Genomic DNA, 25,808 nt, shown 5'->3' with positions numbered 1-25,808 from the left:
TCACTTGGGGTTTGATGACTCTGCGCCCAATGACATACCCCAGGTACTTAGTCTCTTCTAACCCTATTGCATATTTTTTTGGGTTAGCAGTTAGTCCACTACAGCCTGCACTTTGGGTAGGTGACTTTCCCAGTTGGTACTGTGGATGACAATATCGTCCAGGTAAGCCGAAGTGTACAGATGATGTGGACGAAGCACAATGTCCATTAGCCGCTGAAAAGTGGCAGGGGCGCCATGCAGACCAAAGGGTAAAACCTTATATTGATAAAGCCCCTCAGGCGTGATGAAGGCAGTTTTCTCTTTGGCAGCCTCTGTTAAGGGCACCTGCCAGTACCCTTTCGTGAGGTCCAAAACAGAAACATACCGGGCTTGTCCTAACCTCTCGATGAGTTCATCCACCCGGGGCATGTGATACGCATCGAATTTGGAAACCTTGTTAAGTTTTCGAGAGTCGTTACAAAACTGCAACGTCCTGTCCGGCTTGGGTATCAATACTATAGGATTGACCCACTCACTTTTTGACTCCTCAATGACGTCTAGCTGCAACATTAGCTGCACCCCCTCCGATATGGCTTGTCGCCGAGCCTCGGGTACCCAGTATGGTTTTAATCTGACTTTTGCCTGAGGCTCAGTGACAATGTCATGCTGGATTATGGAAGTGCGTCCAGGGAGGTCCGAGAACACATCCGTGTTCCGACTAACAAACTCCTGAGTCTGTTTAGAGGAGAGGCAGTCAGCAATTTTTACTGTGGCAGTCTCCTCTCTTGCATCAGGCAGAGGGGCCGATACCTCTTCTCTTAAAAAAAAACGGCTGTGGGCTGTCTTCTGTACAGGTTTCCCTATCTTTCCACGGTTTGAGTAAATTCATATAGTAAACCTGCTCCGGCTTTCGCTTCCCTGGCTGGTGTACCTTGTAGTTTACATCTTCAATTTTCTCGAGTACCTCGTAGGGCCCCTGCCACCTAGCCAGGAACTTACTGTCGGGTTAAAGTTCCGGACCCGAGTCTGCCGATTATAGACCCAACTCTGGGCTCGCTGAGCTGCCTCCATATGCTCCCTAACAAGAGGCAACACTGTCTCTATCCGATCTTGCATCTGAGTAATGTACTCAATGACACTTTTATGTGGAATGGGTTGTTGTTCCCACGCCTCTTTGGCCACGTCCAAGAGACCGCGAGGGTGTCTGCCATACAGCAGTTCGAAGGGCGAGAACCCAGTAGAGGCCTGGGGTACCTCTCGCAGTGCGAACATGAGATAAGGCAGAAGGAGGTCCCAGTCCTTCCCATCTTTAGCCACTACACTTTTTAACATATTTTTTAATGTTTGGTTAAAACTTTCAACCAGACCGTCCGTTTGCGGATGGTAAACGGACGTCCGTAGCTGTTTTATGTCCAGCAACTTACAGAGTTCCCTCATCACCTTGGACATAAAAGGGGTCTCTTGGTCGGTCAGAACCTCTTTAGGTAGTCCCACTCAGGAAAACATCTCCATTAACTCCTTAGCTCTGAGTGTGGCCGAGGTATGTCGCAGTGGCACTGCCTCCGGGTACCGAGTGGCGTAGTCTAGAATGACTAAGATGTGTTGATGCTCTCTGGTGGACTTCGGTACTGGGCCTATGAGGTCCCTAGCTATTCGGTCAAACGGTACTTCGATAATCGGGAGAGGTACTAGGAGACTATGGAAATGTGGCTGGGGGCTAGTTATCTGGCAGGTCGGGCAAGACTTACAAAACTCTTCCACTTCTTTGAATATGCTGGGCCAATAAAACCGCTGTAGAATACGATCCTGAGTTTTCTGAAGCCCCAGGTGACCCCAGAGAACGTGTTGGTGGGCTAGACACAAGCTTGCAATAAGCCTTGGGGACCACCAACTGTTCAATAGGCTCACCCCATAGTTGTTTTACCCGATACAACATATCCTGATGAACCATAAAATGGGGAAACACTGACTCTTCCCCAGGTTGTTGTGGTTCACCATCTACTATTAACACATTTTCCCTGGCGCGGGATAGGGTTGGGTCCCGATGTTGGGCGGTACCAAAATTATCCCCTGAGACATTGAGGACTGCCAATTCAGGACCCGGCGGCAAGTCCTCCACGTCTCCCACCATCACATTTAGCAGGGTTGTCTTCCCCTCTTCCACCGAAGTGGCGGTCACCCCTACCCCTGGCCCTTCGGTCTCATGTTCCCAGGTTTCTGGTCTCCACCCTGCTAGGGTTACCCATGTCTCATGGGTATCAGTCACTTTCATAGCAGGACACAGTACTGGGAAGTCTCTCCCTATTATAAGTTCATAATGTAGATTTGTGGCGACAGCTACCTCGTGGATCCATCTACCAGCCACCGTAGTTAGAGACACCAGCTCAGTGGGGTAGTCTTTTAAGTCTGCGTAGATGCACATCACCCTGACTTTCCAGCCAGTATACTCAGTGGACCGCTCTACGTTAGCCCTTACTAGGGTCACCAGACTCCCTGAGTCCAGCAGAGCCTCCGCCGGAGTGTCTCCCACTTTCACCTGGCACAAGTGATCTAGAGACTCTGGAATACCTGTTGCACACAGCCTCCTGGCATATAGCTTTGGTATGGAGAAACCAGCACTCACTCAAATGCACGCTGCACGGGAGAGGACGTCAATCCACAGTAATATGAACAAAGGATCCCAGCAGTCGCGTCTTAATGTGATTCAGATGTCTTTTATTCCATAAATGAAAAGACCAGGACCAGGTTTCGGCGATGTGCCTTCATCAACAGGTAGTCCAAATACAATCTTAACAAACTATATATGCTCTACAGTCACCGCCCACAGGAGGGAATGGCCACAAAGTTACAGGTGTAATCAATTTAATAATAAACAAGCCAAAACAGAGAAGAAAAAAAAAGAGAAAAAAAAGGCATCTAGATAGATATTTCATCTTACATTTGTAGATAATACTCTTGTATAATGTTCAAATTTTCAATACCTGAGAAATAAACAACAGATATATTGTAAATATATAACAAAATTATTCTATTACAGATACATAACCTCATATTCCCTATTGAGGCCTCTAGGGTGCAATGTTTCCAATGTATGGATCCAAAAGGCTTCCCTCCGTAGCAACATCTTATTAATGTCACCCCCCCTCTTTTATTTTTATTTTGTTCTCTGTTTTGGCTTGTTTATTATTAAATTGATTACACCTGTAACTTTGTGGCCATTCCCCTTATGGGATGGACTTTAGCTCCTGTGGGCGGTGACTGTAGAGCATATATAGTTTGTTAAGATTGTATTTGGACTACCTGTTGATGAAGGCACATCGCCGAAACCTGGTCCTGGTCTTTTCATTTATGGAATAAAAGACATCTGATTCACATTAAGACGCGACTGCTGGGATCCTTTGTTCATATTACTGTGGATTGACGTCCTCTCCCGTGCAGTGTGCATTTGAGTGAGTGCTGGTTTCTCCATACCAAAATTAGAATTTTTTGGAACCGTGCACCGCCATCTCCAAATGAGTTCTGCGGCTTCTACATTGAGCTTTGATACTGCTGAAGCAGACAGGATATTCTCACAGGTAACATCAACATTTGAATTTCTTAATATTCCTACAAGCGAATTGAAAAAGCATCATTTAGAAAGAGAACTTAGAAGATTGACCTCTTATGAACTTCATGCGGCCACACTAGCCGAAATACTATAAAGTGAATAGAATTCCAAGAGGTCTCAGAGTGCATTTGTGTCCAACCTTCTTTGCTGAGGACAGTGAATATTGCAAGGACTTTGAACGTATCATTAATAAATGTTCATATGACTTGATTTTACTCACGATTAATTGCATTCAAAAGGCGATTGGTGACATCACTGAGCAAGTAGCAACTACGGAGCAACAGTTGCGAGATTCATTAACCTCTGAGGAATTAGAAAAATTAAAAGAAACTGTCGACGCTCACATTGCAACTTATAAAAAGAAGCGTGGGACCGCGATGGGGTCAAACGTGGCCCCGCCCTATGCAAATATATTCATGGCTGCATTTGAGGAAACATATGTGTATACCAATGAATTATATATTGAGAATATTTTGGTTTGGAAAAGGTTTATTGATGATATTTTTTGCATATGGGCGGAGCCACGTGAGACCCTGGTGGCGTTCATGGATCATCTGAATTCAGCATGTGAAGGTCTACAGTTTACAATGACATGCGATAGAGATAAAGTCAGCTTTTTGGATACATTGGTAAAAAAAAAAACAGGAAGGTCAATTATCCACTGACCTCTATAGGAAGAAAACAGATCGAAACAGTATTTTGCATTATTCGAGTGCACACCCCCCTTCCTTAAAAAGGTCTATACCTAAATATCAGTATCAGCGGGTAAGGCGGATTGTTACGGATCCGCTCTTACAGAATCAGAGGCTGGGGGAAATGACTACTAGATTCAGAGAAAGAGGATATCCCTTAGATGTATTATCGAACAGTGGTGCTTGTCAAGTGAGGGTTAAACATAAGAAAAAAGATGATGCTAGGATAGCATTTGTCCATAAATTTCACCCCTTCAATGCATACATTGACAATATTGTAAGAAAACACTGGCATTTATTGGGTAAGGCCTATCCAGAGGTCTCAGAATTTAAAAGTTTACCCCTGATCTGTAATAGGAAGAACCCCAGTTATAGGGATATGCTAGTTAAAGCGGACATAGGGGGCACCAAACATCGATTGCGTCAAAGTGTATTATCAACACCGCGTAAAGGTACGTTCCCCTGCCTGCATTGTCTCCAATGTTCACACATCATAAAGGGCTCTACATTTTATCACCCACATACCGGGATTCAGTTTGAAGTAAAAAGTTTTTTTACATGTGAGTCTTCAAATGTTGTTTATCTGATTAAATGCCCTTGTGGTCTGTTGTACATTGGTCAGACAATGCAGGCAGTGAGGGACAGAATTAACAAGCATAAATCGACCATTAGAAATAAAAACTTATTATTACCTATCCCAAGCCACTTTGAAAAGTGCATACATTCTATCGCCCAACTGAAATTTCAGGTTATAGAGCAGGTGATTAGACCACGGAGGGGGGGTGACATTAATAAGATGTTGCTACGGAGGGAAGCCTTTTGGATCCATACATTGGACACATTGCACCCTAGAGGCCTCAATAGGGAATATGAGGTTATGTATCTGTAATAGAATAATTTTGTTATATATTTACAATATATCTGTTGTTTATTTCTCAGGTATTGAAAATTTGAACATTATACAAGAGTATTATCTACAAATGTAAGATGAAATATCTATCTAGGTGCCTTTTTTTTCTCTTTTTTTTAATTTTTTTATTGATTACACCTGTAACTTTGTGGCCATTCCCTCTATGGGATGGACTTTAGCTCCTGTGGGCGGTGACTGTAGAGCATATATAGTTTGTTAAGATTGTATTTGGACTACCTGTTGATGAAGGCACATCGCCGAAACCTGGTCCTGGTCTTTTAATTTATGGAATAAAAGACCTCTGATTCACATTAAGACGCGACTGCTGGGATCCTGGCATATAGCGACTGACGGTAGCCATAGTTAGTGTCCATGGGCTCAACCCGATGGGGACAGTCAGACCTTACATGGCCAGGCTCCTGACACCGCCAGCAGACTATCGGAACCAGGTCTGCCGTGGGTACATCCCGGGCGAGTTTTATCTGCTCAAATCTCCGGGGTTTGCCGACCCCCTCCTGACAGAACCCTCCTTTAGATACCTGGTAGCTTCATAGCGTTCCACCAGGTCCACCATCTCAAGGGCATTGCCAGGAGACACTTGACCGATGCAGTGCTGGAGAGGGTATGGCAAAGCCCTCCAGAACATATCGACTAACAGACGATCCAGCATAGCAGTGGGCACGTCAGGCTGTAGCCATTTTTGCAAGAGGTGAAGTAAGTTATAATACTGGGGTCTTGCAGGTTCAGCCGGGTTGAACCCCCACTGATGCACCCGCTGGGCCCGGACCAACACATTTACCCCCAGTCTTGCCAGAATCTCACCCTTGACTTTCTGGTAGTCGGCCGCTTGATCGTCCGGCAAGTCGAAATATGCCAGGAACGGAGTGACAACCTCAGCCCACTGGTCACAGGGTAGCTCTTCCCTGATGGCCACTTTCTTGTACATCGCCAGGAAAGTTTCGATGTCGTCTGTGAGGGTCATCTTGGGAATCGCGAAACTGACTGCTTTTCGGGCATCGTGGATGCTCTGTGTTGCTCCTGCTGTCTGCAAAGCCATCACGTGTTGTAGCAGCAACTGGTTAGTCTCCTGCTGCTGCTTATTAGCCTTGCATTGCTGCAGGTTTGTCTCTCGCTGCTGCAGATTAGCCTCCATGAGGGCCTTTACAACAGCCTCCATTTTTTCGTGGGGCACTGGTTACAATAAAGCTGGCTTAATGTACGACATACAACCGTGCCTGAAAAATGCAGAAACTAAAAATATCGGCGTTCACGCCAGCCTCACTGCTCTTGCCCGTATCCTCCACCAATTGTGGGGTTTCGTTCTGGTAGACAGGATTAGCGGACGCAGTATAGAGGCAACAACAAGTTCTTTGGTTCAAACAGTTCAGTGTTTTATTCACACTTTAGGAAAGTGACAAAACAAGCAGTCATAATCAAGCAAAAAGTCACTTTGCGGTGTTGTTGGTAATTCACACCATGCAGCAATTCTGCCTCAAAGAATCCTTGCTGATAGCAGCACCAACCTGTTTTCACGCCAAACAGGTAGCAAGCCTTCATCCAGACACAAGGCTCCCAGGTCCCAACACAGAGACCTGGCTTCTGAGCCTAGCTGTCTATTTAAGGACAGCCAGTTTCTGCCAAAACCCAGACCGGCACTTAAAATCCGATTCGGTATTTGACTTCACCTGGCTGTAAATCAGCCCAGCAGCACATGCTAGAAGGAAAATATCTGTTTTCCCAGACCAAACCTCTCACTTGGTCACATCATTTATTGATGCTTGATGTAGCTACATGAGCACAAAGCTGTGATCTATGGCTAAAGCTTAACTATAGTGTTGGGTGCGAATATTAATCGTGAATATCGGTACTTCGAGAATTTGCGAATATTTAGAATATAGTGATATATATTCGTAATTTTGAATATTTAAGATTTTTTTTTCATCAGTAACCTCCCTTCTTGCTTGTGGGCCAATGAGAAGGCTGCAATGTCTTTGTCTGAGCTTAGCAACATCCCTAGCAACCAATAGGAAAGTTGCCTACCACTTACTATATAAGAACCTCCCCAGCAGTCGTTGTATGCAGTATTTTGCAGATCTGAGAGAGACAGCAGTGTTATTGCTGTGCTCTCTGCTTTCCTGTGTCATTACATTAGATAGTAAGTAAGTTAGTTAGTTAGTTAGTTAGTTAGTTAGCTTATATACAGTACAGACCAAAAGTTTGGACACACCTTCTCATTCAAAGAGTTTTCTTTATTTTCATGACTATGAAGGCATCAAAACTATATATTAACACATGTGGAATTATATACATAACGAACAAGTGTGAAACAACAGAAAATATGTCATATTCTAGGTTCTTCAAAGTAGCCACCTTTTGCTTTGATTACTGCTTTGCACACTCTTTGCATTCTCTTGATGAGCTTCAAGAGGTAGTCCCCTGAAATGGTTTTCACTTCATAGGTGTGCCCTGTCAGGTTTAATAAGTGGGATTTCTTGCCTTATAAATGGGTCTGGGACCATCCGATTTCGAAGTAATCACTACTTCTTTCTCAGTGGGTAGAAGTAGTGATTACTTCGAAACGCGTCTGGAAAAGTCAAGAGATATTCGCTCACAAAGTCCTTGGAGCATGGCCATGCGATCCATATGAAAATTTGAATAAGGACTGCTACATTTAATGTCCTCTGTAGAGACTATCTTTACGATATTTGGAGTATACAGCACAACAGCTGGGGACTGAGACAACGCCCGGATTAACTCCATTGCGAAACTAGTGAAAAATCGAAAGAAACTTTCGTATCCGAAAAAAACCTCGAAAAAAATTCTTGACCGACAAACGATTTGGAGCACAGAGCACTTACATGTGGGACGCCACAGAAACAAGAGCCAGCTTGAAACAGTGAGTAAAATATCCAATACACTGTATCATTTGTCGGAAATACTACAGAGAGACTATCCATATGCTGTAATACCATCATATATGCAGCAACATATTCTCATGCGTTTTACTACTACCTATGCGATATAAATTATGTGCATTTCTCATTCACTCCTTGATTGAATAAAAGCCGCATTATACTGAAAGCTACCTCAAGAGGACGCCAGTAGTATATACTTGGACTTATAACCCCATCTGGTAGATTCCTATTGCTACATTTGTATTGCAATTTTATTATTGTATGTTACAAATGTTATTAAATAGTGTATACCTTATTTTAGTTGTCCCACATTACTCCCATTGTTAGAGTGCCGGTCGTATTTTCTTACATTATTTCTTTGTTTGTGGGTGAAAAGGGGTCGTGGCCAGGGAGCAGCCAATGTAAGTAGTGGGAGGAGCCATGTGTGGGTAGTGGGAGGGGCCCTCTGTCTAACACTATTGATCATGGTAGCTAAGGGCTTAAATTGGTATAAATTGTAGGTTTCACCGATGTCAGCCATTGCAGCTGGGTGTCAACTGTATTCCACAGCAGGCACCTGCTGCTGAGCCTGCACCATCATGTATGGTGGTTGTTGGAAAAGGGGTCAACTGAATTCTGCCTTGAGTAGGTGAGGACCCTACTCAACGATATCCATATGACCTAACTGGGCAATGGAGAGGAGTTGTTTAATTGAGACAACCCCTTAAAATATACAGCATCTTTCCCTATGATTTACTGCTCCATTGACCATGTTTTTATTTATTTATAGACGTAGTAGTCCATTAATTGAATGAAGAGGTAAAAATTTGTCTTCTCAATAATCCCTCAAAAATCCAGCACCGTTTTTCTCATTAACCTATTGCTACTACACAAGATCTTGACACATAAGAGTCCTACAGTACTCCCAAGTACTGAAAATGAGCTAACATCAGGAAGAAATTGAAAAAGGCATTTGGGAACCGGAAGTATAACAGAGACCAGGCAAAATTCCATTTGTTTTACACACATATACAAAAATAAATTACATTTACGCAATAAATCAGGGTGAGAGGTACACATTTCCAGTCATTGTTTTAGTTTGCAGAGTACAAAATACAAACAAGGCAGATTTATAGTTTTTACCATGAAGAAATAAGTTTGCTTACATTACGTAAAATGGCAAAGTATGGTGTTATAGCTAATGTTCCCAACTCAAGACCCTGGGGCTGAGGCTGGTTACAATCTTGCTAAGTTCTACCAGCACGTGGTGACTATGTTCATTTTTACAAGGGTATGCAGATTATTGCCCAGTTTATAGAAACATTTCCAGGAAAACTTGAGATGCACTATATAATTATAGTTTCTACAATTAAAAGCAAAACCCCCATCACAACAGCCAATGTGCCACCCACAAACAATAGCACTGGCAGTGCTCATACACAGTGCCCGTATATCGTTTGGGAGACTCCTAGACAATCTAGGTATAGGTATGTATGACACACATTAATTAGAGCAGCACTCTTTAGCAATTATCTTGAAAAAATGTTTGACTACTGTTTTGAATGGTTCAGGGCATTTTTATAGCCATATCTGAAACCCATTTTACCTATCTCCTTTTTATGCTAAAAACTCGAACAATCACATGAGAGGGCTGTATGCAAATGTCTCTCCTTCCATCTGCTATAAGCTACTTTGTCATATACTCCGACAAAAAAAAAGAAATATAAACTGCCTTTTTATGGAAACAAAGACATTTTAATGTACCAAATATTGTACATTACTATTTTATTGGCCTTACGGGAGATTGCCAGAAGAATTAATTTAAAACGGTACTGAATGGGATGCAAAAATACTCATTACTCACCTCATAAATCTCCCACCATGGCCGTTCTGATGCTACTCTTGTCCCTGCTCCCAGCCTGACACACAGAACATGACTTGGACTGTCCACTCAGCCAATTAGTAGCTGAAGCTGATCACCAATTTGACTAATTAGTAGTGTTGAGCGAGCATGCTGGGTCGAATACAGTTCGGCTTGAGCATCGCTATGCTCGGCACATGGCGGTAGGGAGTGTAGAGAGTGTAATTGAATAAAATCTTTCGACAAAAACGTTTCATAGACCCAAAAGTCCTTGTAAGGACTATTGAGTGTGACAGCAGCAATATATGTTTGTAGCGCAACCTGCGCTAAATTTCTCAGTGTTAGGGCTCATACACATTTTGCATTCAGTATACTGACCGTTTTTTTAGTTCAGTATGCGATACATATAACTAAACCATTTATTTCAATGGTTCAGCAAAAAATACTGGTGTCTCCGTGTGCATTCCGTTTTAGTATTTCCGTATTTCTGTAACGTGAAAAGATGGGTCCGCCAAAAAAACGGAACACATACGGAAATGCATCCATATGTCTTCCATATCCTTTCCGTTTTTGCTGAACATGGGGCAGGTCAGCACCTCCAAGGCTGACAAAGCTTTTCCACATTTTGGCCATGCTAACCCTGCCTTCTCAGGTGCTGGTGGTGCCCCAGCTGCGTTGGCGACCTCTTCCTCCTCCTCTGCCTTCGCCTTGTGCTTCCACTGTGCCCCCGCTGTCAGGTGGGAATGCTATTATCAGCGTGCGCTTGTAGTCGCGCATTTTCCGATCAGTAACAGATGTTTTCACTAAATTTAGTTCCCTGTCAGCAATGCAGAGCAGGGTTTCATTCACGGCAAAAGGGGGTTCATGTCACCCAGCAATAAAAAAGAGGATTTTGAGAGATTTAGCCCCCTGTCACCCAGGCACAGTAGGGGTTCATTCACTGCAAATGGGGTTCATGTCACCCAGCAATACAACAGACGATTTTGAGAGATTTAGGCCCCTGTCACCCAGGCACAGCAGGGGTTCATTCACGGCAAAAGGGGGTTCATGTCACCCAGCAATAGAACTGAGGATTTTGAGAGATTTAGGCCCCTGTCACCCAGGCACAGCAGGGGTTTGTATACGCCAAAAATGGAAAAATGTCACCCGACAATTGAAAATAATAATTTTTTCAATTTAGGGCACTAAAATTGGCACTTTTTTTTAAATTAAAATGGCTCTAAAATAGTCCTTGAAAAGGCTAGAGAGATGTAAAAGGCAGTAAAATGTGCTTAAAAGCATGGCAACTGCTCTGCAAACAAATGTGGATAGGGAAATAACTTAAAATGAAATAAAATAACTAAAAATTACTAATTATTAACCTGCAACTCAGAGAAGGAGGTGGATATGGAGTCGGAGGTTGAGGAGGCGGTGAATGTGGTGTTGTAGGTGGAGGCAGCAATGGAGGAGGAGGAGGTAGCCAACAATGTTTTTTTATTTTTTTTTATTGGGGTAGGTAGCCCCCAAAATATTGGGACAAATAAAAAATAAATAAAACAAAGAACCATTGCACTTGACTTGAGTACAAGAATGTATGTTTGATGGTGGTATAAATGTCTATTCTGCACAAGGTACAGACAAGTCTTGTGGGATTCAAGCCTGGTTCATTTTAATGAACGTGAGCTTGTCCACGTTGGCTGTGGACAGACGGCTGCGTCTGTCTGCAATGACGCCTCCTGCCGTGCTAAATACACGTTCAGAGAGTACACTGGCTGCAGGGCAGCCAGCACCTGCAAGGCATACAGGGAAAGCTCTGGCCATGTGAACAATTTGGAGACCCAGAAGTTGAATGGAGCAGAACCATCAGTTAGTACGTGTAGGCGTGTGCACAGGTACTGTTCCACCATGTTGTTCAAATGCTGCCTCCTGCTAACACGCTCCATATCAGCAGTTGGGGCCGGTTGTTGCGGCGAGGTGACAAAGCTTTTCCACATGTCGGCCATGCTAACCCTGCCTTCTGAGGTGCTGGCGCTGACACAGCTGCGTTGGCGACCTCTTCCTTCTCCCCTGCCTTCGCCTTGTGCTTCCACTTGTCCCCCGGCGTCAGTCGGGAATGCTCTCAGGAGCGCGTCTACGTGCGCCTGTAGTCGCGCATTTTCCGATCACGCTCCAGTGAGGGAATTAAGGACGGCACATTGTCTTTGTAACGGAGATCCAGCAGGGTGGCCACCCAGTAGTCAGCACACGTTAAAATGTGGGCAACTCTGCAGTCGTTGCGCAGGCACTGCAGCATGTAGTCGCTCATGTGTGCCAGGCTGCCCAGAGGTAAGGACAAGCTGTCCTCTGTGGGAGGCGTATCGTTTGCGTCCTCCGTATCCCCCCAGCCACGCACCAGTGATGGGCCCGAGCTGCGTTGGATACCACCCCGCTGTGAACATGCTTCATCCCCATCCTCCTCTTCCTCCTCATCCTCCTCCTCGTCCTCCAGTAGTGGGCCCTGGCTGGCCAAGTTTGTACCTGGCCTCTGCTGTTGCAAAAATCCTCTTTCTGAGCCACTTCTAAAAGACTGGCCTGAAGGTGTTAGAGCTGACCCCTCTTCCTCCTCCTCGTCCTGGGCCACATCCTCTTCCTTCATCGCCCTAAGTGTTTTCTCAAGGAGACATAGAAGTGGTATTGTAACGCTTATAACGGCGTCATCGCCACTGGCCATGTTGGTGGAGTACTCGAAACAGTGCAACAGGGCACACAGGTCTCGCATGGAGGCCCAGTCATTGGTGGTGAAGTGGTGCTGTTCCGCAGTGCGACTAACCCGTGCGTGCTGCAGCTGAAACTCCACTATGGCCTGCTGATGCTCGCACAGTCTCTCCAGCATGTGCAAGATGGAGTTCCACCTGGTGGGCGGGAAGGCCGAAGTTACGCTGTAGAGCAGACAGCCGAGCGGCGGCAGGATGAGAACGCCGGAAGCGCGCACAGACGGCCACTTTATGCAGCAGCTCTGACATGTCGGGGTAGTTGTGAATGAATTTCTGCACCACCAAATTCAGCACATGCGACAGGCAAGGTATGTGCGTCAAACCGGCTAGTCCCAGAGCTGCAACGACATTTCACCCATTATCGCACACCACCAGGCAGAACTTGAGGCCCACTGGCAGCAACCACTCGTCGGTCTGTTGTTCTATACCCCGCCACAACTCCTGCGCGGTGTGGGGCCTGTCCCCCAAACACATCAGTTTCAGAATGGCCTGCTGACGTTTACCCCTGGCTGTGCTGAAGTTGGTGGTGAAGGTCTGTCACTGACCGGATGAGGAGGTGGTAGAAGAGGAGGAGGAAGCCAAGTAGGAAGAGGAGGCATCAGGAGGCAAAGAATGATGCCCTGCGATCCTTAGCGGCAGAAGGACGTGCGCCAAACAGCTCTCCGCCTGGGGCCCAGCCGCCACTACATTTACCCAGTGTGCAGTTAGGGAGATATAGTGTCCCTGGCCGTGCTTACTGGTCCACGTATCTGTGGTTAGGTGGATCTTGCCACAGATGGCGTTGCGCAGTGCACACTTGATTTTATCCGATACTTGGTTGTGCAGGGAGGGCACGGCTCTCCTGGAGAAGTAGTAGGAACGACGTACTGTGGGACAGCAAGCGACATGAGCGGTTTGAAGCTGTCCGTCTCCACCAGCCTGAATGACAGCATTTCAAAGGCCAGCAGTTTAGAAATGCTGGCATTTAGGGCCAGGGATCGAGGGTGGCTAGGTGGGAATTTACGCTTTCTCTCAAAGGTTTGTGAGATGGAGAGCTGAACGCTTCCGTGTGACATGGTGGAGATGCTTGGTGACGGAGGTGGTGTTGTTGGTGGCACATCCTCTGTTTGCTGGGTGGCAGGTGCCAACGTTCCTCCAGAGGCGGAGGAAGAGGCCGAGGCAGCAGCAGAAGAGGGAGCAGGAGGGGCCTGAGCCCTTTCTTGCTTTTGAAGGTGCTTACTCCACTGCAGCCTGTGTCTCGCATGTAGAAGCCTGGTCATGCAGGTTGTGCTAAGGTTCAGAACGTTAATGCCTCGCTTTAGGCTCAGATGGCACAGCGTGCAAACCACTCGGGTCTTGTCGTCAGCACATTGTGTGAAGAAGTGCCATGCCAGGGAACTCCTTGAAGCTGTTTTTGGTGTGCTCGGTCCCTGTTGACGGTGGCCAGTAGCAGGCGAACTGTTTTGGCGACGGCTGCTCTGCTTTTGTACCCTGCTCCCGCTTTTGCTACGCTGTTGGCTCGGTCTCACCACTGCCTCTTCCTCCGAACTCTGAAAGTCAGTGGCACGACCTTCATTCCATGTGGGGTCTAGGACCTCATCGTCCCCTGCATCGTCTTCCACCCAGCCTTCCTCCCTGACCTTCTTTTCGGTCTGCACACTGCAGAAAGACGCAGCAGTTGGCACCTGTGTTTCATCATCATCAGAGACATGCAGAGGTGGTATTCCCATGTCCTCATCCAGGAAACAGAAGTGGTTTTGCGTCAGTGCATTCTATGTCTTCCACCCCTGGGGAAGGGCTAGGTGGATGCCCTTTGGAAACCCTGCCAGCAGAGTCTTCAAACAGCATAAGAGACTGCTGCAAGACTTGAGGCTCAGACAGGTTCCCCGATATGCACGGGGGTGATGTGACAGACTGATGGGCATGGGTTTCAGGCACCACCTGTGCACTTTCTGCAGAAGACTGGGTGGGAGATAATGTGAACGTGCTGGATCCACTGTCGGCCACCCAATTGACTAGCGACTGTACTTGCTCGGGCCTTACCATCCTTAGAATGGCATTAGGCCCGACCAAATATCGCTGTAGATTCTGGCGGCTACTAAGACCTGAGGTAGTAGGTTCAGTAGGATGTGTAGCTGTGGCAGAACGGCCACGTCCTCTCCCTGCACCAGAGGCTCCACCAACACCACCACCACGACCATGACCGCGTCCGTTATTAGATGTTTGCCTCATAGTTAGCGTTCATCAAGCAAAGTAAAAAGTGGTTAAGTATGTTAAAAATAATTAACCGCCAATATAAACCCTGATGTAGGGTATTGCACTCTATTATTATTTTTTTTTAACTCTATATGAAAGCTGTATTTCTGTCCTAAATGTGACAGTCACTTATGCACGTCTAATCCTAGATGTGCAGTATATCAGAGGCTTTTTTCACCCCAGTAACCAAAAAGCCGTATTTCTGGCCAAAATGTGACAGTCACTTATGCATGTCTAATCCTAGATGTGCAGTATATCAGAGGCTTTTTTCACCCCAGTAACCAAAAAGCCGTATTCATGGCCTAAATGTGACAGTCACTTATGCTTGTCTAATCCCAGATGTGCAGTATATTAAAGTTTATTTTTACCCTAACCAAAAAGCTGTATTTCTGTCCTAAATGTGACAGTCACTTATGCATGTGTAATCCCAGATGTGCAGTATTTCTGTCCCAAATGTGACAGTCACTTATGCACGTGTAATCCCAGATGTGCAGTATATGAGAGGCTTTTTTCACCCCAGTATGCCAAAGCCGTATTTATGGCCTAAATGTGACAGTCACTTATGCACGTGTAATCCCAGATGTGCAGTATGAGAGGCTTTTTTCACCCCAGTATGCCAAAGCCATGTTTATGGCCTAAATGTGACAGTCACTTATGCACGTGTAATCCCAGATGTGCAGTATATTAGAGGTTTTTTTCACCCTAACCAAAAAGCTGTATTTCTGTCCTAAATGTGACAGTGACTTATGCACGTGTAATCCCAGATGTGCAGTATATGAGAGGCTTTTTTCACCCCAGTATGCCAAAGCTGTATTTCTGTCCTTAATGTGACAGTCACTTATGCATGTGTAATCCCAGATGTGCAGTATATGAGAGACTTTTTTCACCCCAGTATGCCAAAGCTGTATTTCTGTCCTAAATGTGACAATGACTTATGCACGTGTAATCACAGATGTGCAGTATATTAGAGGTTTTTTTCACCCTAACCAAAAAGCTGTATTTCTGTCTTACATGTGACAGTCACTTATGCACGTGTAATCCCAGATGTGCAGTATATGAGAGGCTTTTTTCACCCCAGTATGCAAAAGCCGTATTTATGGCCTAAGGCAGTCACTTATGCACGTGTAATCCCAGATGTGCAGTATATTAGAGGGTTTTTTCACCCCAACCAAAAAGCTGTATTTCTGTCCTAAATGTGACAGTCACATATGCACGTGTAATCCCAGATGTGCAGTATATGAGGGGCTTTCTTCACCCGAGTATGCCAAAGCCGTATTTATGGCCTAAATGTGACAGTCACTTATGCACGTGTAATCCCAGATGTGCAGTATATTAGAGGGCTTTTTCACCCTAACCAAAAAGCTGTATTTCTGTCCTAAATGTGACAGTCACTTATGCACGTGTAATCCCAGATGTGCAGTATATGAGAGGCTTTTTTCACCCCAGTATGCCAAAGCCGTATTTATGGCCTAAATGTGACAGTCACTTATGCACGTGTAATCCCAGATGTGCAGTATATGAGAGGCTTTTTTCACCCCAGTATGCCAAAGCCATATATCTGGCCTAAATGTGACAGTCACTTATGCATGTGTAATCCCAGATGTGCAGTATATTAGAGGGTTTTTTCACCCTAACCAAAAAGCTGTATTTCTGTCCTAAATGTGACAGTCACTTATGCACGTGTAATCCCAGATGTGCAGCATATGAGAGGCTTTTTTCACCCCAGTATGCCAAAACTGTATTTATGGCCTAAATGTGACAGTCACTTATGCACGTGTAATCCCAGATGTGCAGTATATTAGAGGGCTTTTTCACCCTAACCAAAAAGCTGTATTTCTGTCCTAAATGTGACAGTCACTTATGCACGTGTAATCCCAGATGTGCAGTATATGAGAGGCTTTTTTCACCCCAGTATGCCAAAGCCGTATTTATGGCCTAAATGTGACAGTCACTTATGCACGTGTAATCCCAGATGTGCAGTATATGAGAGGCTTTTTTCACCCCAGTATGCCAAAGCCATATATCTGGCCTAAATGTGACAGTCACTTATGCATGTGTAATCCCAGATGTGCAGTATATTAGAGGGTTTTTTCACCCTAACCAAAAAGCTGTATTTCTGTCCTAAATGTGACAGTCACTTATGCACGTGTAATCCCAGATGTGCAGTATATTAGAGGCTTTTTTCACCCTAACCAAAAAGCTGTATTTCTGTCCTAAATGTGACAGTCACTTATGCACTTGTAATCCTAGATGTGCAGTATATTAGAGGGTTTTTTCCCCCTAGTATGCCAAAGCTGTATTTCTGGACTTGCAGATAGCCTATGCTGGTGCACTATCGTTGCAAGAATTGGCTGCCAATCATGTATTGTTATTGACTAACTGAAGAAAAAAAAGTTTGTTTTCAGCCTTAGTTGGCTCAGGGCAGGCTTAAAAAAATTGTGCACTGCACCCACAAAACACTTTTTCTGTAGATCGCTGAGTATATAAACCAGTTTTTGATGAGATTTCTCCCTGATCTCTCCCTTAACAGCAGCTGCAGCCTCTCACTACACTAATCCGAGCAGAGTGATGGGCGGCGCTTTGTGACTCCAGCTTAAATAGAGGCTGGGTCACATGCTGCAGTAGTATGACGCTTGTTCATTGGCTGCTTTGCAGACTTTCAAAAAGCGCCATAAAAATCGCCGAACACCGAACCCAAACTTTTACGTAAATGTTCGGGGTCGGGTCCGGGTGCCGAAAACCCTAAAGTTCGGTACGAACCCGAACTTTACAGTTCGGGTTCGCTCAACTCTAGTCAAGGACAATATATGTTGTTAACAGCCCAGTGGGTAAATGTTGTTCTGGACCAGGCACACCAGTTACTTGGTCAGTTGACAGCAGTGCCACCTCTGCATTGTAATGCTGGTATTTCTGCACCAATCTCATCCTCCACCCTGTCCTCACCCTCCCCTCTAGGCACAGTTCACATGGTCCTCCAGCATATCACCTATGCAAAGCTAGAGCTAAAGCTAAAGGATCCTGTATTTTGAGCATACGTAAGGCCTCTTTCACATGGTCAGTATTTGGTCAGTATTTGATGAGTGTTTCTAAGCCAAAAGCAGGAGTGGGTTCAAAACACAGATGAGATGCGACAAATATTTCCATTGCATTTTGTGTTTTGAACCCACTCCTGTTTAGGCTTACAAATACTGATGCAAAATTCTGACTGTGTGAAAGAGGCCATTAAAGTCCTGCATGCAGGACTTTTTTACCTTATTAAAATGACCGATTTCAGACGTAAATGACTAAAATGAATGCAAATTGCGTATAAGGCCTCTTTCACGCGGTCAGTATTTTGTATCAGTATTTATAAGCCAAAAGCAGGAGTGGGTCCAAAACACAGAAGAGATGCAAATATTTATATTACTGTTTATCTCTGTTTTGGACCCACTCCTGGTTTTGTCTTACAATTACTGATCAAATACTGACTGTTTGAAAGAGTTTTTATGGATGCTTAAAATACAGACTTTGTTTTTTTTTGTTTTCTGTTCTTCTGACGGATCAGAAAAGCGGAAAAATAAACAGTGATCTGATCACAGCCTTACTGCCACTGCTGTTGCCCCCCCTCCCCACTCTGTTATGGGGCCACTACTGTCACTGTTACAGCCACTGCTGCTGCTGCCGCCCTCCCCACTCTGTCATGGGCCACGCACATTAAATCTACAGCTAACAGAAAGGATTAAACAAACATGTGTTTGGACTGCTACAAAATGCATTAAAAGAAAAAAAAATTCTCCACTACTTGGTGCTGCCTCCATTTCTTTATTTTGTTCCACTATGGAGCCATTAGGACACAGCTCCTGCAGGGGTGCGTACCAGTTTTTTGCTTTACTGAAGTGTGCTGTATGCTTTTCTTTTTGTTTAATAAAAGGGTTTAGCTATGAATCTTGGTGCACTGCACAGTTATGTAGACGGTGATAAATTACAGCTGTAATACTGACAGCACAGTACCTACAGAACGGATTAACTATAAATGTGGGGGATACACTCTCCCTGCAATCTCCCTGTAGTTTGTTTCAAGCCTTCACACCGAGATTTGGCCACCAGGTGGGATGAATCTGACTAGGCAGAGCGGCCTTGGTATACCTGATTTATCGCAATTTGAGACAAATGAATTCGTAACTAATCAAATCTCAATCTATGCACTGCATACAGTAGGTTGAAAACTGAGGCTAAACCATTGCAAAATCTAAAACAACTCTCCTTGTAACTCATGTGGATTTTGTGGCGGATTTGTTGCCATTAGTCTCCCATTTCGCTGGCTTTAGTTAGCCTCCAAGGAGTCTTTACTCATTGAATGTTGCATATATGAAATCAGAGGAAATTGAGCCAATTTGCCTGTCTTCTAAAGGCCAAGATCACACTTAAGTTATTTGGCCAGTTACATTATTTCCATCAGTTATTGTGAGCCAAAACCAGTAGTGAAGCCTACTCAGAGATAAGGTATAATGGAAAGATCTGCTCCTGTTCTGGGTTTTTGACCCGCACCTGGTTTTGGCTCACAATAACACTGACGTGTGAACTCTGCCTTACAGGGTGCCCATCAGCCTCTTCCAGCTGCCATTTCGTCACTTGTTTGCTCAGGCAAATGACTTAAATCTGCATTCTCTATGATTCCTAGCAATGTTACCACAGCTTTTAACATGGAAATACTGTACCAAATTGTGAAAACTATTTCTGAGTTCAGCATCTTGCTCCTCTATCATACACTGCCTTTAGGTAGGGTAACATTGGAGACTTGACAGTACCCCTTTAAATAAAACATAAGTCATAAATTATGAATGTGCTATTGAAGTAAGATGTCTACAAGTGCAATTTGCAGTGGTGTCGAAGTCAATGTGAAATGGTGGAACTAACGTCTTGAGTCTACTTTTGAAACATTGTTTTTTCATCTGTATCACATAAACTGTCCCCATTTCATATTGGCATTACCTCATGCATTAATGAGCGATTGCTGAGAATGCAGTGAATTATCTATATTGTAATGATGCAGACGATGAAAGAATAAATTAATGGGTGTTTTTTCATGATACTATGGAGTGATGTGGGAAAATAGATTATTAAAATGAATAGATAGCTATGCTGACTGATAAACTAGTATTCTGATTTTGCCTTTCATTGTATTACAAATGAAAAATTCCATATTGTTAAGGCAAATCGGGTCATCCTTTGTACAATTTAAAGGGTTCTTATTATTTTGTCCATTGTATGGTTTACGCTCAGTTTTCCCATATATGCTGCCAATATAAAGATTACAAAAAAATAAAATACATAGACCCCTGCAAATGCATACCGTATTTTTCACGCCATAAGACGCACTTTTTCCCCCCCAAAAGTGGGGGGAGAATGCCCCTGCGTCTTATGGGGTGAATGCTGCCATTTTACATCGCAGTCTGCGATGCTGCAGGATCGCAGACTGTGATGTATCAGCTGGACGGGGGAGGGAGGAGGGGCCGGTGTCATGCAAATGCGGCGGGGCCGATGAGGTCACTGTACTCCGGCCCCACCGCTCACTCACTGCTTTATTGCCTAAACATTTTATAATAATAGCTTTCATTGAAGTTCCGATCCCCAGCCCCATCTGTACTACTTACTAAACGTCCTGTAGCAGGCAGAGCAGGGCGGGCGGGCGGCCGGCCGTAACTCACTGATTTCACGTGCCTGAGCCGCCTTTTTCATTCAGAAAGTAGGCGGCTCAGGCATGTGACATCAGTGAGTTACGGCCGGCCGTCCGCCCTGCTCTGCCTGCTACAGGACATTTAGTAAGTAGTACAGATGGGGCTGGGGATCGGAACTTCAATGAAAGCTATTATTATAAAATGTTTTCCACCCTAAAAACACTTCTGAAATCTCTGCCGCTAGGGGTCTCCCTTCTAGCAATTATGATGTCCACTCACTCATTCTAGGTGAATCCCGTCCTTAGCAGTATAGACAGACTGAAGGAAGTGGGGGTATGTATTTCTTTACTGGCTGGCTCCAGAGTTCAGTGAGCTTCTGAGCTCAGTGCAGAGTCATTTTCCCCATCCAAGGTTCAATGATTGAACACTGCAGAATGCTCAGCATTTTTGACTGCTGTATTCTGTAAATGACAGCCACATCTTCCCTCTAGTACATAGTAAGTGCATTTCTTACTCCAGTCATTTAGAATTAATTTATGAAGTGCTTGAGTGCATCTGCATGTGTTGGTTTTAGTTTATTAGTCAGCATCCCTCACTGGATTGACTTGTCATCAGTAGGGATGAGCGAACCCGAACTGTAAAAGTCCGGGTTCGGGTTCGGTGTTCGGCGCTTTCTTGGCGCTTTTTGAAAGCGTCATACTACTTGCCCCAAGAGGCCATCACAGCCTTGCCTACTATTGGCATGGCTGTGATTGGCCAGTGCAGCATGTGACCCAGCCTCTATATAAGCTTGGGTCACGTAGCGCTGCACGTCACTCTGCTGATACAAGCGTAGGGAGAGGTTGCTGCTGCGACGTTAGGGCGAGATTAGGCAGATTAACTCCTCCAAAAGACTTAATTCAGTGATCGATCTCCAGCTGTGGATCATTGAAGTGCTGATATTGAATTGCTCACTTTTTTAGGCTGCCTTGAGCGTTTTTATATCACTTTTTTCTGGGGTGATCTGCGGCCATTTTGTGGCTTGTGGTGCGCCAGCACAAGCTACCACCAAGTGCATTTAACCATCCGAGCTTGTGTCACCCAAGTGCATTTAACCATCAATAGTGTGGTTATTTTTTGGCCATATACTACATCAGGTGCAGGCTGAGCCTGTGTCACCCAAGTGCATTTAACCATCAATAGTGTGGTTATTTTTTGCTATATCCTACATCAGGGTCAAGCTTTCATCAAGTGCATTTAACCATCAATAGTGTGGTTATTTTTTGGCCATATACTACATCAGGTGCAGGCTGAGCCTGTGTCACCCAAGTGCATTTAACAATCAATAGTGTGGTTATTTTTTGCTACATCCTACATCAGGGTCAAGCTTTCATCAAGTGCATTTAACCATCAATAGTGTGGTTATTTTTTGGCCATATACTACATTAGGTGCAGGCTGAGGCTGTGTCACCCAAGTGCATTTAACCATCAATAGTGTGGTTATTTTTGGGCCATATACTACATCAGGGGCAAGTTGAGCCTGTCACCCAGCGCCTAAAAAATAGGCCTGACATTTCTATTCCTCCAAATCAGTACAGTTTTAGCTGGTCAAGTTATATTTAGTGACCGTAAAAGCACAGTTTTTGTTCTGGGTTGAAAAACTATTCTCAAATTTGCCATTCTCAAAATTAGTAGTTTCTGCTATATTAGGCCTACTTTAAATCTATCCCAAAAAGGATATCTTAGATTGAAGGTGCTGATAGTGTCATTCTGAAAAACTTAACACACACGCTACAGTGCAGATACAAGTCTAATTCTGTGATTAAAGGTATATCTGTCACACAGCGCGTAAAAAATAGGCCTCACATTTATATTCAACCAAATCTGTCATTACTTGTGTGCCTGTATTAGTGTAATACGGTACCTAAATAGATAGCCAGACAGTGTTAGGTGTCTGTAAAAAAAGGCCTGAATTTTAATTCAATACATTGGCCCGAATAATATTTTTCTTATTGTGGTGAACGGTAACAATGAGGAAAACAACTAGTAAGGGACGTGGACGTGGACATGGTCGTGGTGGTGTTAGTGGACCCTCTGGTGCTGGGAGAGGACGTGGCCGTTCTGCCACAGCCACACGTCCTAGTGTACCAACTACCTCAGGTCCCAGTAGCCGCCAGAATTTACAGGGATATTTGGTGGGGCCCAATGCCGTTCTAAGGATGGTAAGGCCTGAGCAGGTACAGGCATTAGTCAATTGGGTGGCCGACAGTGCATCCAGCACGTTCACATTATCTCCCACCCAGTCTTCTGCAGAAAGCGCACAGATGGCGCATGAAAACCAAGCCCATCAGTCTGTCACATCACCCCCATGCATATCAGGGAAACTGTCTGAGCCTCAAGTTATGCAGCAGTCTCTTATGCTGTTTGAAGACTCTGCTGCCAGGGTTTCCCAAGGGCATCCACCTAGCCCTTCCCCAGGGGTGGAAGAGATAGAATGCACTAACGCACAACTACTTATGTTTCCTGATGATGAGGACATGGGAATACCACCTCAGCACGTCTCTGATGATGACGAAACACAGGTGCCAACTGCTGCGTCTTTCTGCAGTGTGCAGACTGAACAGGAGGTCAGGGATCAAGACTGGGTGGAAGATTATGCAGGGGACGATGAGGTCCTAGACCCCACATGGAATGAAGGTCGTGCCACTGACTTTCACAGTTCGGAGGAAGAGGCAGTGGTGAGACCGAGCCAACAGCGTAGCAAAAGACAAAGAGGGAGCAGTGGGCAAAATCAGAACACCCGCCGCCAAGAGACTCCGCCTGCTACTGACCGCCGCCATCTGGGACCGAGCACCCCAAAGGCAGCTTCAAGGAGTTCCCTGGCATGGCACTTCTTTAAACAATGTGCTGACGACAAGACCCGAGTGGTTTGCACGCTGTGCCATCAGAGCCTGAAGCGAGGCATTAACGTTCTGAACCTTAGCACAACCTGCATGACCAGGCACCTGCATGCAAAGCATGAACTGCAGTGGAGTAAACACCTTAAAAACAAAGAAGTCACTCAGGCTCCCCCTGCTACCTCTTCTGCTGCTGCCGCCTCGGCCTCTTCTGCTGCTGCCGCCGCCTCGGCCTCTTCCTCCGCCTCTGGAGGAACGTTGGCACCTGCCGCCCAGCAAACATGGGATATACCACCAACACCACCACCTGCGTCACCAAGCATCTCAACCATGTCACACGGCAGCGTTCAGCTCTCCATCTCACAAACATTTGAGAGAAAGCGTAAATTCCCACCTAGCCACCCTTGATCCCTGGCCCTGAATCAGTGCCGTTTCTAGGGGCGGGCGGGACGGGCGGCCGCCCGGGGCGCTGTCAGAAGGGGGGCGCCAGCAGGGGCGCCCTCTTGTCGTTTCTCTGCCGTGCGCCCTGCCTCCCTCCCTCTGACATCTCGCCTGACCTGCGCCCGAGTGCCGGCCCGAGTGCTCTCACTCTTCAGACAGTGCGGGTGGCACTTACTGACGTCACGCGCCTGCTCCTCCCACTAGGCGGCGCAGGCGCGTGACGTACAGTGAGTGAGTGAGCGCCGCACTGCCTGCCTGTTACCGCCCGCCCTGAGCCCCTGAGCAGTGCTGATGCCTGCTGTGAGGTGAGTGATGGTCTGGGGGGGGGGGCATTAATTACAATGGGGGGGGGGCATTAACTACAATGGGGGGGCCACTGTGGGAGACATGAAAATGGGGGCCACTGTCACTGTGGGGGACATTAAGTTTAATAAGGATCACTATGGACATTATTTAGAATGGAGGCTGCTGTGGGTGTCATTGTAACTGTATAATGTCTGATAGGCCTAGTCCTGAGCTGAGTTATATTGCCCTGCCCATGCCCTGTATAATAATGTACCCATCCCTGATACCCCTTAGTTATATTACTTCGCTGGGGTAATATAACTAAGGGGTATCAGGGTACATTATTATACAGGGCAGGGTAATATAACTCAGGACTAGGCCTATCAGACATTATACAGTTATAATGACACCCACAGCAGCCTCCATTCTAAATAATGTCCATAGTGATCCTTATTAAAAATAATGTCCCCCCACAGGCAGGCAGTGCGGGCGGCGGCGCTCACTCACTGTACGTCACGCGCCGCGTGACGTACAGTAGTGAGGTGAGCACCGCCGCCCGCACTGCCTGCCTGTTACCGCCCGCCCGGAGCAGTGCTGAGAAAGAAGCCTGCTGTGAGTGAGAGCCTGAGTCTGTGGGACAGTGGGTCACTGGGTGCGTCACTGTGACCGTCCGTGCAATGTGGTGACACATTTTTTACAATGGGGAGACACTTATTTCATCGAGCAGTTTTGAGGGGGGGGGGAGTTTTTTTGACACTCGCCCTGAGAGAAATTTTACCTAGAAACTGCACTGCCCTGAATGCCAGCATTTCTAAACTACTGGCCTATGAAATGCTGTCATTTAGGCTGGTGGACACAGACAGCTTCAAACAGCTCATGTCGCTTGCTGTCCCACAGTATGTTGTTCCCAGCCGGCACTACTTCTCCAAGAGAGCCGTGCCTTCCCTGCACAACCAAGTGTCCGATAAAATCAAGTGTGCACTGCGCAACGCCATCTGTGGCAAGGTCCACCTAACCACAGATACGTGGACCAGTAAGCACGGCCAGGGACGCTATATCTCCCTAACTGCACACTGGGTAAATGTAGTGGCGGCTGGGCCCCAGGCGGAGAGCTGTTTGGCGCACGTCCTTCCGCCGCCAAGGATCGCAGGGCAACATTCTTTGCCTCCTGTCTCCTCCTCCTCCTACTCAGCTTCCTCCTCCTCTTCTTCCACCTGCTCATCCAGTCAGCCACACACCTTCACCACCAACTTCAGCACAGCCCAGGGTAAACGTCAGCAGGACGTTCTGAAACTCATATGTTTGGGGGACAGGCCCCACACCGCACAGGTGTTGTGGTGGGGTATAGAACAACAGACCGACGAGTGGTTGCTGCCGGTGAGCCTCAAGCCCGGCCTGGTGGTGTGCGATAATGGGCGAAATCTCGTTGCAGCTCTGGGACTAGCCGGTTTGACGCACATCCCTTGCCTGGCGCATGTGCTGAATTTGGTGGTGCAGAAGTTCATTCGCAACTACCCCGACATGTCAGAGCTGCTGTATAAAGTGCGGGCCGTCTGTTCGCGCTTCCGGCGTTCACACCCTGCTGCTGCACGCCTGTCTGCGCTACAGCGTAATTACGGCCTTCCCGCTCACCGCCTCA

General features: G+C 45.9%; 1 protein-coding gene across 1 annotated transcript in view; it reads left to right on the top strand.

Annotated features, from left to right (window-relative positions):
* Window positions 1–25,808, top strand: part of LOC120993690 (GTP-binding nuclear protein Ran, testis-specific isoform-like) — a 53,063-nt gene that overhangs the window by 829 nt on the left and 26,426 nt on the right. The window contains 1 exon segment of the mRNA XM_040422167.1: window positions 3,460–3,554. Coding sequence (XP_040278101.1) covers window positions 3,460–3,554 — 95 coding nt within the window.

This window comes from Bufo bufo, chromosome 3, assembly GCF_905171765.1.
Source record: "Bufo bufo chromosome 3, aBufBuf1.1, whole genome shotgun sequence".
NCBI lineage: Eukaryota > Metazoa > Chordata > Amphibia > Anura > Bufonidae > Bufo > Bufo bufo.
Note: the sequence above shows the minus strand (reverse complement) of the source record. Positions and strands in the feature narration are given on the sequence as shown.